We start from the raw sequence: 14,608 nt of genomic DNA on the forward strand, positions 1-14,608 counted from the left end.
AGACTCACTGTGTGGGCCTATGATCTCTCCTTTCTTGTCTAAATAAAATTGTTCAAAGATGAAAATAAGGATATTGTCTATTTTAAAACTCAAGAGTGACTGACCTATAATGAGCTGTTGCATGCAGTTGTTTGGGGTTTTTTTTGTAACTTGGTTTTGGGCTTAGCTTGAGCCGACAGCTCTGCTCACTCGCAATGCTAAGTCTGGGGATGGATTTGTATGCCAGGAGCTGACTTACCCTTACTTCAAGACGCTCCCTGCACAGTGATGTGGATAAGACATCCAGGGTTTCAACACCTTTTGCATGTTTGCTAAAATTCCTTTGGTTTTTAATTTTGCGGGTCTGTTATCCACAAAGCTTAAACTTTATTGTAATACAAAAAGAGAAATAAGGAATTGCTGCAAGTATTTTGTGTGTGTGGGAACTGCGTTATATAAGTCTTTGGGTTTTTAAAAGTGGGCTTCATTTGAAGGCTGTTGGGAGTGAAACATTCCAAGGTTTAGAGAGACTGTTGACTTCCAAATCAATGCTTTAAGAGTGTTGTAGTTGTGGGGAAGAGTCCTTGGTGTGATGCTGCTGAGTCCAGACAGCAAAACACATGGTATAATAAGACCCAAACCCATTTTATAATGAGAACCAAAGCCAAGCCCACAGTAATGACTGTCTCCAGTTCCCTCTGGTTAGATCTTGTGGCTTGAACAGTTCCAGTTGAACAGTGTGGTGGTTGACCCTGTTCTGGCAGCCACTGTGCTGTGTGTAACCAGCCTTATCATTACTCTTGAGAAGATTGTCCTGAAAACCTCAAAAACCACTTTTGGCTATTCTTACACCATAGCAGACAAGGTAGTGTTTGGTTTGGATATGCAGAACCTTTCCCCAGTGAACCTCCTTGCAGCCTTCCCTGTCCAGTGTGTCCCCAGTCTACCTGGTGTGTTGTAGCAGTAATATGACAAAGTGTGTGAAAATCCCCAAGGCTGAAGCTTGTTTCCATTGCTCTGAATTTGGGTAGGACTGGAGTTCCTTAGGGAAAAATAAAGGCAGTGAGGTAAGCTTCATTTCAGTCTCTTCTTAATGTCCTGTATGTGTTTACTGTTGAGTTAAATGTCTTTGAACAATCCTATTTCACTTGTGAGCTAAAACCTTCTCACTTGCATGGTCACCTGAGGAGCACCTTGCCTTGGCCTGCGCACCTGCATGTCACTTAGCAGGTTACTGATGCCAAGAGAGAAGAGTTTGGTCTGACACTTAAAGCAGAACAAGGGATTTGGTGCCCTTGGCTCAATTGAGTGTTTGCATAGCAAAGAATTGGAAATCTCAAGTTAATGTTTTTGGATGTAGATTAAGATGTGAGAATTGGTAGCGATGTCTGTAAATCCACAACTGAAATACTTGTCCTGGCATTAACAGCAACCTCAGCATGCATGCCTGCAGATCACGGGGCAGGGGAGAGTAGCACACTGAGTGAGACACTCAGTGACATGCTTAGACAGAGTTGTTACTTGTCTAAAAGGCAACAATTCGGAAATCAAGGCCTGCCATGTCTTCTGTGGATCAAACCCGGTGTGCACTGGTAGTAGCTGGGCTTGTTGTATCACACCCCAGCAAAGAAGAGATGCTGTCATGCGTGTGGGGAACAGTCTGTGTGTGTCTCAGATTCCCACTGCTTGCAGAGTGATGAGACTCATCATTTTGGAACCCTATGCCACTTTTAAGGCCTTGGTTATTGTCACTAACTTTCTCTGAGTATTTCCCTCCAAGGAAGGCAAGAATGTTTTGCCTTTTTCTTTTTCTTTTTTCCTTCTTTGCTGCTCTTCTCACAGTTTGCCTTTTCCATTTTTACCCTGCAGTTTGCCATGTGGGTGGATGCTGTTATATTTGTCTTCAGCTTGGAAGATGAAGTCAGCTTCCAGACTGTTTACCACTACTACAGCCGTATGGCCAACTATCGCAACACTAGTGAAATCCCAATGGTACTGGTGGGAACGCAGGGTAAGTGCAGTCTTGATTTCCAGAGGTGCTTTTGTGACTGTATAGGCTGTTCCAGGCTGGAAAAGCCACGTCCTATCCTTTCACATTTTCTCTGGGGCTGTGGCAGTGTGAGGACTGCTCTGAGGAAGTAAACAAATGTTCTGGCGGCACTCTGGGAGAGAGTGTGCAGGATTTTAGCAGTGATGAAAGAGGGGGAATTTTTGTTAGATGTGGGGAAGAAATTCTTCTCTGTGAGGGTGATGAGGCACTGACACAGTTTATGGTTGCCCTATCACTGGAAGTGTTCCAGGCCAGGTTGGATGGGGCTTGGAACAACCTAGGCTAGTGGAAGGTGTCCCTGCCCACGGCAGAGTGATGTAACAAGATGAGCATTGAGGTCCCTCCCAATCTGAACCATTCTAGGATTCTATGATGTAGAAGGAAATTTTAGACAGTATTTTCTGTGCTTGCTAGTTGCAGTGCGTTTCCTGCTCAAAGAGTTGCTAGTGTTGAATTTGGACAGGTGATCTGGTTGTGTAAGGAGGTCAAAGCAGTTTCTGTGTGCTCGGCCGTGCAGAACTGTTCAGCACCCTGGCATTACTCAGGGGCAAATGGAGCAGAGGTCGAAAACCTCCAGCAGCACGTTGGGAAGCAGAACTGAGCTGTGCCCCTGCACAATGCTTACTGGAGACCACTCTGGAAATCAAATAGAGATGCAAATTTTTGTCACCTGAGGCAACCTCCCCCCCAATTTTTGCAAAGCTCTTTCTGGTGGCACAGCAGCCGTCCTACAGGGAAATGTGACAAGGGAAGGGTACCCATAATATTTCAGTTTCTTGGGCATTTGAGCTGTCTCTGGGTATGCCCTGCCTTGTTTTGTCAGTGCATCCCATTAAGATGTCATGGTTGGTTTGCTGTGTGGAGTAGAACTATAAAAGTTGAGGCTGCTCTGCTTCTGGATTTATAGTTTCATAGAACCATAGAATCATTAAGGTTGGAAAATCATCGAGGTTGGTAAAAGCCTTTAAGATCATTGACTACAGCCATTTCCCCAATGCCACCACTAACCACGTCCCCAGATGCCACATGCACACAGCTTTTAAATTCCTCCAGGGTTGGTGACTCCACCACTGCCCTGGGCAGCTGTGCCACAACTGGACAACCCTTTGGGGAAGAAATTTTCCCAATATCCCATCTAAACCTCCCCTGGCACAACTTAAGACTGTTTTCTCTCATCCTGTCTGGTTCCCTGGGGGCAGAGCCTGACCCCACTTGGCTGCACCTCCTGTCAGGGAGTTGCAGAGAGCAAGAAGGTTCCCCTGACCATCCTCTGCTCCAGGCTGAGCCCCCACAGCTCCCTTGGCTGCTCCTCACTCCTTGTGAGTTACTTCCCACTGGCGAACATCTTTCTGAGTGTATCTCCAGGTTGCTGTGCTGTGTCAGAGGGAGAACACAAGTGTCATGAGTTGTTCTTGTAGGTTCCTCTTCCTTTTAGGTGTATACTACTGGTTTTGGGGGTGTTGAAGCTTTTTGCTGCCTTCTCAGTGTACTCATTTGCCAGCTGTGTGATGTGGGAGCGGTTTGCTTTGCCCTCCTCCTGCAGAGCAGTGACACCGTGGAGACACGTGGGCAGCGGGAGAGGAGGGATCACAGCCCAGCTGTAGGGCGGAAACAGATGCCAAGAAGTGAAAAAGGGAAGTAGGTACACAAAAAGCCTTAGGATAGCAGAAATTACAACAAACAGGAGAAAGGAGCTGCTGTAAAGGGCTGCACTGTTGGCTTGAAGCTGGAGTTGAAAAGATGAAGGGGAAATGTTACTCTGAGATGTTTTCTTTGTGCCCTTCTGACACTTTGGGCTAGAGTTTTCCATCTTCCTCCCGTTATGACCAGAAAGGAATCTGGTTTGGTTTTTTTTCAAAGTTGATTTTCTGTTTGAGCACTGATGCAAAGGCTAAGGATGGAGATGTGCTAATTCTGGGAGTAAGCTTCAGGAAAAAATAAGACGTATGGCTGCATCAGCTGTCCAGCAGTGCAGTGAAATGAAATACATGAATATATTTATTAAAATTATGTATTTGATATATTGATGTATATTAAAGATATATTTGAAATATACATGTTTGATATAATAAAATCCTAGAATGGTTCAGGTTGGAAGCTGATTCTGTTCCGTCCCCTGCCCTGGGCAGGGACACCTGCCAGTAGACCAGGCTGCTCCAAGCCTCCTCCCCGCTGGACTTCCTGACTGGTATTCGTAAAACAAGACGTGAAATAAAATCTCTCCCAAGATGTTAGTTCCTTTCTGATGCTTCCAGGTGTTCTCCTCTGACGTCTGAAGCCAACTGTCGTGGTTTAACCCCAGCAGCAGCCAAGAACCACGCAGCCTCTCACTCACTCCCCCACCAATGGGATGGGGGAGCGAATTAGAAGGGTAAAAGCTACAAAAAGCTATGGGTTGCGATAAAGACAGTTTAATAGAGAAAGCAAAAGCTGCACACACAAGCAAAGCAAGGAATTAATTCACTGCTTCCCGAAGACAGGAGGTGTTTAGCCATCTCCAGGAGAGCAGGGCCCATCACGTGTAACGGTTCCTTGGGAAGACAGATGCCATCACTCCAGATGTCCCCCCTTCCTCCTTCTTCCTCCCACCTTATATACTGAGCATGATGTCCTATGGTATGGAATATCCCTTTGGTCAGTTTGGGTCACCTGTTCCAGCTGTGTCTCCTCCCAATCTCCCATGCATCCCCAACTTCCTTGCCAGTGTGGCATTAGGGATTGCAGCAAAGGCCTTGACTCTATGTAAGAGTCAGGCAATAACAAAAACATCTCTGCATTATCAACTCTGTGTTCTGCACAAAACCCAAACATAGCCTCATACTAGCCTCTATGAAGAAAGTTAACTCCAGCTCAAACCAGCGCACCAACCCGCAGCCTGATACACTACAGAGCAACGAGGCAAACTTCTGAAGCCACGATGTTGCTCATCAGTTCCTTTCTGGTTCAATGTTGTCAGCGCCCTCTGCTGAGAAAATAATATAGGTTCTTAGTTTTCCCAGGAACTGCTTTGTTTTTGTTAGTTATATCGATGAGAAGGTCATGATGACATCAGTTGTGGCATGGGCCTGCCATGACCAGAACTGAGCCTCACATACAACCTTGCAATAGGCACTGATGTCATGCTTAGGTTCTAGTGATTTTTTTTCCCAAAGAACAAACATAATTTTGCTTTCTGGCCAGCTGTAAATGCTGAAATTGGTGCCTGTCAGAATGGTTTGGGTTGGAAGGGCCCTTAAGGCACATGTCGTTTCACCCCCTGCCACGGGCAGGGACTCCTTCCACTACACCAGGTTGCTCAGAGCTTTTTTTCCTGGTGTGAGGTTTTTTTCAACTCTTATAGATAAGTGCTAGAAATCCAGATTTTTGACTTTCAGCTTTCATGACAAGAAGCACTTGAAGAGAGTTACCAAATATGACTATTTGTTTTGAAATAAGCAGTTTTTAGTGGCTTTGCAGTAATCTCCCACAGGGTCTCAGAGGTGCCTTTCCATCAAGTTTGAAGAAGTAATTTACAGTAGGTTTCCTGGTTCCAGTTTTGTCTGTGTCTTGGATGCCAGGTCAGCAGTGCCACCTGTGGCTGTACGAAAAATATCAGTTTTGTGGTGAACTGGTGACTGCCTTAACGGAAAGCCTCTATTATGTGCAAATCCGGTCCTTGGGTGCTGCAGTAATACCTGGTACCGTTTCTCGCCCTCATCTTTCTGTTTCTGTCCTGAAAATGTTTTGTTCCTTAAAAATGTATCATGTTTTGTGCTTCTCACTCTACTTACTTGTAAGCAACTGATACTTACAGGAGGCTTAAAAATCATTTGACATGTTTGTAGTAATCATCTTCTTGTTTAAGTATGTTTTGCATCACAGCTCGTGTTGTTTCCTCTGATTGTGTATTTTTTGCAACTACTGACCTAAATATATATGTATTTAAGGTAAGCAGAAAGCATTGAAGATGTTTTTTCTTGGCTTTTATAATCAGCATGCTCGCGATTTTAGTGATGAAGAGTAAAACTAGAGTAATGTGCACCCCTGTTATTTCCTCGTGGTTGGTACTTAAATTTATTGCTTGAGTATTGGTCATTACAAGAGGAAACAGCCTCAAGGTGCACCAGGGGAGCTTTACATTAGGTATCAGAAAAAAAATGTCTGTTGAAAGGGTTGTAAAGCACTGGCACAGCTGCGCAGGAGTGGTGGAGTCACCATCCCCGAAGTGTTCATGAGTCGTGTGGATGTGGTACCTGAGGACAAGCGTTGGTGGTTGGACTTCCTTATCTTAGAAGCCTTTTCCAACCTTAAGGGTTCCTCTGTGACTCTGTGAATTGTAAGGTGGTTTTTTGCAAACGATATTTAATCAGCACTTTTTCCCTGTTGTTACTGTAGATGCTATTAGCTCCACCAACCCTCGCGTCATTGACGATGCCAGAGCAAGGAAGCTGTCGAATGACCTCAAGAGATGCACTTACTACGAAACCTGTGCCACTTATGGGCTCAACGTGGAAAGAGTCTTCCATGACGGTACAGATGAGTTTTTGCATCCATCGTATGACACAGTATGGTAGCTGTTTTTTAAGTAACCACCCATGTCTGATAGCTCAGGTATTTGCATGTTTTCCAAGCATTCATTGCTGTTTAATTAGAGAAAATGCTCATTTGTAGGTATTTCTCTTACATTTTCTGAGATGCAAGGCTCCTCATGCTGAGCACAGCACACCTACACACCTGCATTCTCTACCAGCCCCTTTTGCCTTCAGCATCTTAAGCTATTTTTGGTCTCTTTAATTTTTAGTTTGCTTTGGCACTTGCTTCATTTCAGTGAAGTTTTCTTTGATTTGATTTAGTGCTCATGGAGACATGGAGAGGCTGCTTGTGCAAAGCCCTTGAATATTACCTAGTACGTTTGGGAAAGAATGAATGGAGGAGATTGACAGGAATGGGTTGATGATGAGAAGTAAGGTGTGGCATTCAGCTGACAGACCGTTGGCTTTGAACTGACAGAGATAAGATTGGATACTGGGAAGAAATAATTTCCTGTGAGGTGCTGAGGCACTGGAACAGGTTGCCCAGAGAAGCAAGCTGTGGCTGCTCCATCCCTGGAAGTGTTCCAGGCCAGGTTGGATGGGGCTTGGAGCAACGTGGGCTAGTGGGAGGTGTCCCTGCCCATGGCAGAGGGTGGAACGAGATGGTCTTCAATGTCCCTTCCCACCCAAACCATTCTCTGACAGCCTTGTGTGTTAGGGGCTTTGATGATCCTTGTGGGTCCATCCCAGCTCAGGATGCTCTGTGATTCCAGGATTCTGAGGTCGCGAGCAGCAGTGCTGGACGCGGTGGTGCCGGATGAGATGGGCTCTGTGCCCCCTCTAGTGGTATTTCAGCCAGATGTCTGTGGCCCTCGCTGCCTTCTCACCGGTCTTGTCTGGTGGCTGAACGTGCCACCCCCTCACCACAGCACGTTTTCTCTGTCTAAAATCCTTCTTACTTAAGTCTGACTACTTCTCAGAGCTCCCTAGTTTTGAGGGTTGGTATGTTGCTAGGTTTGCTTTGCAAAGACCTGCATTGCCTGTGGTTTTGTGGGGCAGTGTCACATCAGCACCTATCAGAGGTGTGTGTAAAACCAGCTCAAATTAAAATAAAAAGGCAAAAGATTCAAATTTTGACATGGAAAACAAGGTAAAACATGGTAATTTTTACGTGGGAAATACTGACATGCACTGCAGCAGGTATAATTCCAAGTAAGGGTTTTTTTGCCCACCCTGTTGGTCAGATCTCCGAGAAAAGCATTTGAAGCTGGTGTTGTGCTTTGCTCCCTGTTTGTCTTGAACTAGTTGCAAAAAATTACTGTTTTCACTGCCTAGATTGGCTATATTGATTATGATTTTCAAAGAGCCATTAGGGGTTGTTGTTAGCACATTCATTTTTGAGTGCTGGCTATAGTTAGATTTTTAATTGCATGTTCCCAGCCATGGTGTTTGTGGCTCTCACTGCCGTCTGCTGCCGTTTGCTATTTTTTCTCTCTCAGGGACCTTCTGAGAGAAGTCTCTTGGCACAGAGCTAGTGTGACAAACTTGTAAGCTTCCAGGAGACTCATTTGTGTCTCTGCTGAGTTTTGGTAGTAAGTAGAAAGAATTGACAGAGATCATGTGTTTAGGAAATATTGAGGTTCTGTTTTACCTACGTGGCAGCCAAGCAGCTCTGTAATATTTGCCAACTAATAGGATTAGAAATGCTTCTGTATAAATGGGTTACACTTGCCAGACATGTCTGGGACCAAATCCAATTCCTGATAATTTTTTGCTGTTTATTTTAGCAGGAAACAAAGCAACTTCTTAACCCTGTAAAATAAGGGGGGTGTGAATGAGCAGTACAGGCTGTTATAGGGAGCATTTGGTTAAATGTTGCTTGGTTTGTGTGACTCTGGGGCACTCACATTCAGCATAGGCATGGGTTTAGTGGCTGCTTCACAGGGTTCTGAGTTCAGCAGCCTGGTCCAGTGGCAGGTGTCCCTGCCCATGGCAGGGAGTTGGAAGAAGATGAGCTTTAAGGTTCCTTCCAACCCAAACCATATCGAGATTCTGTTATTCTGTGATTCCTCATCTTACACCGAAGGAATTTGGCCCTCTCTTAAGCATGGAGCCCAGTGTCTGCCTAGTCGCATGACTTGGACCCATACCCATGGTTGAAACTTTTTATTCTTGCTTGTTGAAAAGGTGCAAGTGAATTCTGCAGTAGACCCTTTTGAGGGACAGCCTCTCTGGTCCCCCTCAAGGGACTTCTGAGCCCTGTTTGCTTGAAAGCAAGCAGCGCATAGCACAGGTTAACAGCTTCTCTGTGTTCACATTCTCTCTGGAATCAATGGAGCCGATTATCCAAAGTTGGTAGTTCAAGGCCAGGGTGGATAGCGCTTGGAGCAACTTGGTGTAGTTGAAGATGAATCTGTCCATGGCATGGGGTGGAACGAGATAGTCTTTAAGGTCCCTTCTGACCCAAACCATTCCATGATAAGGCTTGAAAGAAACACTTCTTGATATAAATATCCTCAATGAACAAGGAAAAGAAGGAATGAAGGGGGAGAGACAGGCTAAATGCAGGTCTTCACAAATTGAAGGAAACCCTGAGTCAGGGCCAGCAGCCTTCCTAAATTATCTGTGTTTTTCAGCAGACGTGAAAAGGGTGCAGACCAGTTACTGCGTTTCATGATTGGGTTTTTGTTGTGTGTAACTGTGGAGCAATAGGTGTTGACAACTTAGTAGCTGTATGCGAGACCTGGAGCTACTACACCTATTAAGACCATGTCGTGTGCATCGAAATTATGCTTATACTCTGCTCCCAGCTGGTCCTGGGATTTAGGTATAGGGTTTATTATATTCCAGGGTAGGTAATGCTTGATGGTTGAATCATCCAGGTGTTTTTTTGGTAGGTCTGTGAGAGTGTTTCAGTACCTTGACTGAGGTCCCATAGCTTTTGCTGGCTTGCAACTTTGAACATTTCAGCTCCATAATTTATGGTCCAAGTGCACCTTGTTCTTTCTACCCATTCTGTTTTTCCAGAGCTCCAAGTTGCCAGTGAGTTGGTGAATCTGAGTGAGTCTGTGAACTGCTGCTGTGCAAACCCCTGTCACCAGCCTACAGCTTGTCTTTGGCACAGTCAGTGGGTTGTGACACTAGTTCTAGTTTGGTTTACCAGCTTTTTCTAAAACCTAGTGTTGTGCTTTAACTGAAGAAAGTTCGCTCTATCCCAGCCCAAACCAACACATGTAGTTTCTTGTTTCTGTGTACTGCCTTGGAGTGATGCAGACCTACCTTTAGGAGAAAGAAGTTGGAAGTGGCATTTAAGGGTCTTTTACTCCTTCGTGTGTTCATTAAAAACTAAAATACTTATTTTCCCCTTGCAAGCAGCCACTGAGCTCTTGGTAGTCATCTGTTACGGTTCTTGTCTGCTATAACTCATTTCCTATTTTCCCCATGACTGAGTGGCAAAATAATTCAACTTGAATGGTTGTTGCTGTTATACAAATGCTACTTTATTCTTGAGTTGAATCCAAATACACAGTTTCCAGCACTCCGTTACAGCTGATAAGCTCTCACTATTGATTGTAACAGAGGTAGAACCACAGAATCACTTGGGTTGGAAAAGACCTTTAGATCATCAAGTCTGTTGGTTCCTATTTTGCAAGGAGTGCTGAGTGAAGTGAAGGCAGGGTGTGAAGCAGAATTTTGACCATTTTAGATGGGATTTTTAACCTTCAGCTTGGTGTTGCTTGGGTGTAACCTCTGATGCTGTTGGAGGTTGGAGCTGCACGAGCTGGCTCTGAATTTCCAGGTTCCAGGGGATGGGACCACATGCCCAGCAATGGAGGGGAATAAATTCTTATCTAGTCTTTGGTATCTGGAATTGTTGATCAGGGGAATTGTGTTTTAATAATAATAAATTCTACGAAGATTCATTTTTCTTCTGATTTGCCAATTAAGAATGAGGGGATAATTTTTTTCCCCTGCTTATCAGAATGGATTTTATCAATGACAGTGGAAATGATTATTTTAATATTTCCTGTCAGCACAGTATTATGATGACGGTGTACTGCCCCAGGATGCCTTTGTAATGATTTTAGCCTTCGCGAATTAGCTTGATGTACCATTAATGCATAAGAATTGCTTTTATTTCTGCTCATCACGTACTCGTAATTACACATCTTTCCCCACTCTACATTCAGGTTTTCTCTGACCCATTTAACTACATGCGACTGTGACGTTGCAGAAAAGCAAATGTTCAGATATGTAGAGGACAGATTTTACCATCAGTATAGCTTGGCATCATGGGGTGTGGAATGTGGAAGGGTTTGGATGTGACTTGGATTCAGTGTTCAGACTGTCGCTGTAGCTGAGCAATTAAACCAAGGAGATTTTACCATGTATAGGTCGCTGTAACACACAGATTTGAACTGAAGTTGCCCCAAATAGCACCAAATCTGTGAGTATTGAGGCAGGAGGTGAATATTGAGGAGGGGAGATTTGCAGGGCTGCGATAGCAGAGGCCACTGCTGCCTCAGTTTGGGCTGTTAGCTCTGGTGCTGTGCTGCTTCCATTAGTTTTGGATGCTTTATATGCAAATTAACTAATCTTTTACTAAGGAATGTGTAAAAATTTGCCAGAAATATTTTATTTCTGAATCCCAAATAACATTTCTAATGTGCTGTTAAACAAAGGTGTCTAAAAGGGGAACCTGAAGTACCAGTTCTCCATTAAGGAAGGCATGGGAGATCCGGTACAGAGAGACTGAGGGAAAGGACTGTCACTTGCCCTCAGCATTAGCAGTCAGCTTTATAGATGTGTTTTCATTAGGAAATGTTAATCAGCCTAATGGGAAGTAAATAAAGGCTTAGTCCCATCCTGGCAGCTGTTTTGAGAAGAGGCAGCATTCCCTCAGGCACTAGATGTGGCCTGAGGGAGGGACTCTCCCTTGGGGCTCAGGAGGCTGAGGCAGTGGGGGCCCCAGCGCAGGGCTGAGGTGGGGGAGCAGGTCCTTTCTCTCAGGAATTGCTTGGATTTTGGTTTGGCGCAGCTGAGACCTCCAGGGAGGTTGCATCCAGAGCAATGTGCCACATCTGGGATGGTGTGCCTCTCTGAGCACTCAGCCTGCTCAGAGATGGTTGGATCAGCCTGATAGCACTTGGGCAGGCCCTTTCATGCTGCGGCATCACTGGGAGACAAACACTTTGGGTGCAGATGTTGTGAAATGAAAATTTTGGTCTGAATGCTGTCCTGTTTCCCTGGGAAGGAGTGTGGCAGGAGCGGCTGCAGGGCTCGGTGTCCCCTCGGAGCCTCCAAACAGCTCAGGTACCCACGTCGGTTGGGTATAAAGGTATACACATAAATTCCATATGGCTCCTGTTGTGATTAAAGTGCACTTAAACCTGAGCCTATGTCAGTGTGAAACTCTGCCCTTGCTCCTGCCTGCCTGTTACTCTCATGTGCCATTAACAAATGAGAAGATTTAGTGTAGAAACAAGAATTTCTCTCTACCAGTCTTTGACTAGCTGCTTTTGCTTCCCCAGGCATCCTGGGTTCCAGTCAGCCTCTCATCCCCATACCCTGAAACAACACATTCACCAGATTTTGTGTTGTAACTCAGACTTCACATTGTTCTAAGAAGGTCCCATGTTAGTTAGGAGGAGGAAATGATCCAATATCTGAAATTGATATAATATGGAAAGGCTGGAAATGAACCCTGCAAAGTAAAAGGCGCCTGGAGAAATAGGAGAGCGAAGAAGCCTTCATCCTGGGGAGCAGTTAGCATCAGCAGGACTGACCTGCGAAACGGATCCAAATCCTTGGGTTTACGTTTTCCAATGGTTTGACTGAATTTCCCACTTTATATGTCACAGTTCAAGGTTTTTCCTGTGATCCTTGCAGGGTCTCTATGTGCAGTGTCCCTCGTTCTCGTCGGCTGTTGACATTGCAGCCCTGCTGTTCGCTGTGAAAATTGCAGCTGTGCAGGCTTTGGGGACTTTGAGACTTGTACTGCTCTGTCAGGTTTCTTCATCCCTGCACCCAGATTCAGACACGTGGTGGGGAAGGAGGAGAGATCTTCCAGTGGCATGTCTGCACCTGTTTTCCTCATTCTGGGGATGAAATGTTGGAGGAGCAGCTGTAGCCCAGGGTCTGGCACTTAAGAAGTGCTACAATTTGCACAGAGGAGTTGAATGATACAGTGCTAAGGAAAGTTCCAAGGAAGTTGAGTTTTTAGCTGTGGTAAGTCATTCATTTGGTGACTTGTAGAAAACAGTAATATCTGCAGAACTTTTTGTTTGACTTTTAAATTTTATGGGAGTAGTTTTATGGCACTTCTAGAAGACTTAATTTGAAGTGTATGCAGTAAGGCAGACTTGAAACCTAGAGCAGAGCTGCTGGTATGGTGGAGTAGCTGTCAAATCTTTTGAAGAGTACAATAAACGCAACACATAGTTCAACATATGCAAATTCTTCACTAAATGGAAACAAGAGCATTGATACATCTCATCAAAACGTGAAGGAATTAAGATTTCCAGGACTGAAGATTCAAAATTGGTCCAATAGGTTTATATTCTTTAATGCAAGCTCTAACTGAAATCCTGGGACAGGAAACATGATGGTTAGTTGTGGGTCAGTTGCCTTTCTTTGGTGACAGACCTGAGGGTGAGGGGCAAATTGGTCTGTTTCATAGGCTCATGTACACCGTGTTTGAGAGAGAAAATGTTACAAGCACAGTGGTGGAGTGCCTGGCAAGCAGGTAGGAATTGTTTTCCATGGACAACAGAAATGGCAGTAAAAAATCCTGGAAGAAGGAGAAAGTTGGAAAACAACTTGTTTTTTCGAATCTCTGCTTTTCTCCAGCTGTTGAAAACTTGGAGGTTTTGTTTCTGTGTGTGTTCTGCCTCACCTGCTTATGCCTTCACTGCCATGAGGAGCATGATTCTTGCCATTGTCCCACCACATGAACTTGCCCTCCATCAGGTGTTGAAAAATCCTATTGAACATGTGTCAGTCATGTCTGTGTTGCACCTGTAGATGTTAGTTATGTGTGCCAATGTGGGCACAAGCACAAGGGCTGTGATGGTTCTCTCTCCAGGGACGGAGGTTGGGTTCAGTTCTGTAATATTATCTGAACAAACCATGATAGTGTCTGCTCTTTTTTGCTTTGGAACTGCAAGGATAGGACAAGAGGTAATGGATTCAAACTGAAGGAGGGGCAGTTTAGGTTAGATATTATAAAAAAAGATTTTTTCTGTGAGGGTGGTGAGACACTGGCACAGGCTGCCCAGGGACATGGTGGCTGCCCCATCCCTGACAGTGTTCAAGGCCAGGCTGGATGAGCCTTGAGCAACTTGATCTAGTGAGGAGGTGTCCCTGCTCAGGGCAGGGGCTTGGGACTAGATGATCTGTAAGGTCCATTCCAACCCCTAAATTCTGTGATTCCCATCTGTAACAATCACCTACCACGTTTTTGTAACTCCTGGGTTGTGTGGAGCTAAGTCCCCCCAGCACACAGCAGTTTGTAAGGCCATGGAGAAATGTGCTTTTGCTTTTTTGTGCTTACTTTTTTCTAATCTGTACCTGCGTTGTCATTTTAACAGTCTGCACTGCGTGTTTGTGCTGCTGTTGTGTTCAGTACCTCGGGAAAATATCACTGCTGCTCAGTTGTCTTGCGTCTTGCAGAGACTTATTCTTGGTAGAGAAAACAGGAAAAGCAGAATAGCAATAAGTCATAAGTAAGTGTTGTCATGCTGCAGTTCCTGGTGGAGCTGGTGGCAGAAGCTGAAAAGAGCAGTGAGGGTTTCTGCAGCTCTTCTTGAGCCGAGTGACTGGAGCAGCACACTGGGAGGAGTGGGGAGCAGCTCAGCACTGGCAGGCTCTGCTGCGGGGCAGGTACCCGAAGTGAGAAGTAAATAACATGAGATACTTGTTGAGATCTGCTAGCTCGGTGGTGCTTTAGCAACTGTGAAAGCAGAGCTAATGACGCTGTGATGGGACTGACCATGAGGTTAGGGAAGGGCCACAAAGGGCTTCAGCAGAGCATGAGCTCCTTAAAAGTGCCAGTTTACATTTGCTTTCT

At 45.0% G+C, this 14,608-nt stretch overlaps 1 protein-coding gene across 1 annotated transcript in view; it reads left to right on the forward strand.

Moving 5' to 3' along the window:
• Window positions 1–14,608, forward strand: part of LOC103801031 (arf-GAP with GTPase, ANK repeat and PH domain-containing protein 1) — a 226,479-nt gene that overhangs the window by 22,972 nt on the left and 188,899 nt on the right. The window contains exons 4-5 of the mRNA XM_009073430.1: window positions 1,849–1,990; window positions 6,404–6,538. Of these exons, the coding sequence (XP_009071678.1) occupies window positions 1,855–1,990; window positions 6,404–6,538 (271 nt within the window). The 5' untranslated portion in view covers window positions 1,849–1,854. The remainder of the gene's footprint in view (window positions 1–1,848; window positions 1,991–6,403; window positions 6,539–14,608) is intronic.

This window comes from Acanthisitta chloris, unplaced genomic scaffold, assembly GCF_000695815.1.
Source record: "Acanthisitta chloris isolate BGI_N310 unplaced genomic scaffold, ASM69581v1 scaffold4514, whole genome shotgun sequence".
In the NCBI taxonomy this organism is placed as follows: domain Eukaryota; kingdom Metazoa; phylum Chordata; class Aves; order Passeriformes; family Acanthisittidae; genus Acanthisitta; species Acanthisitta chloris.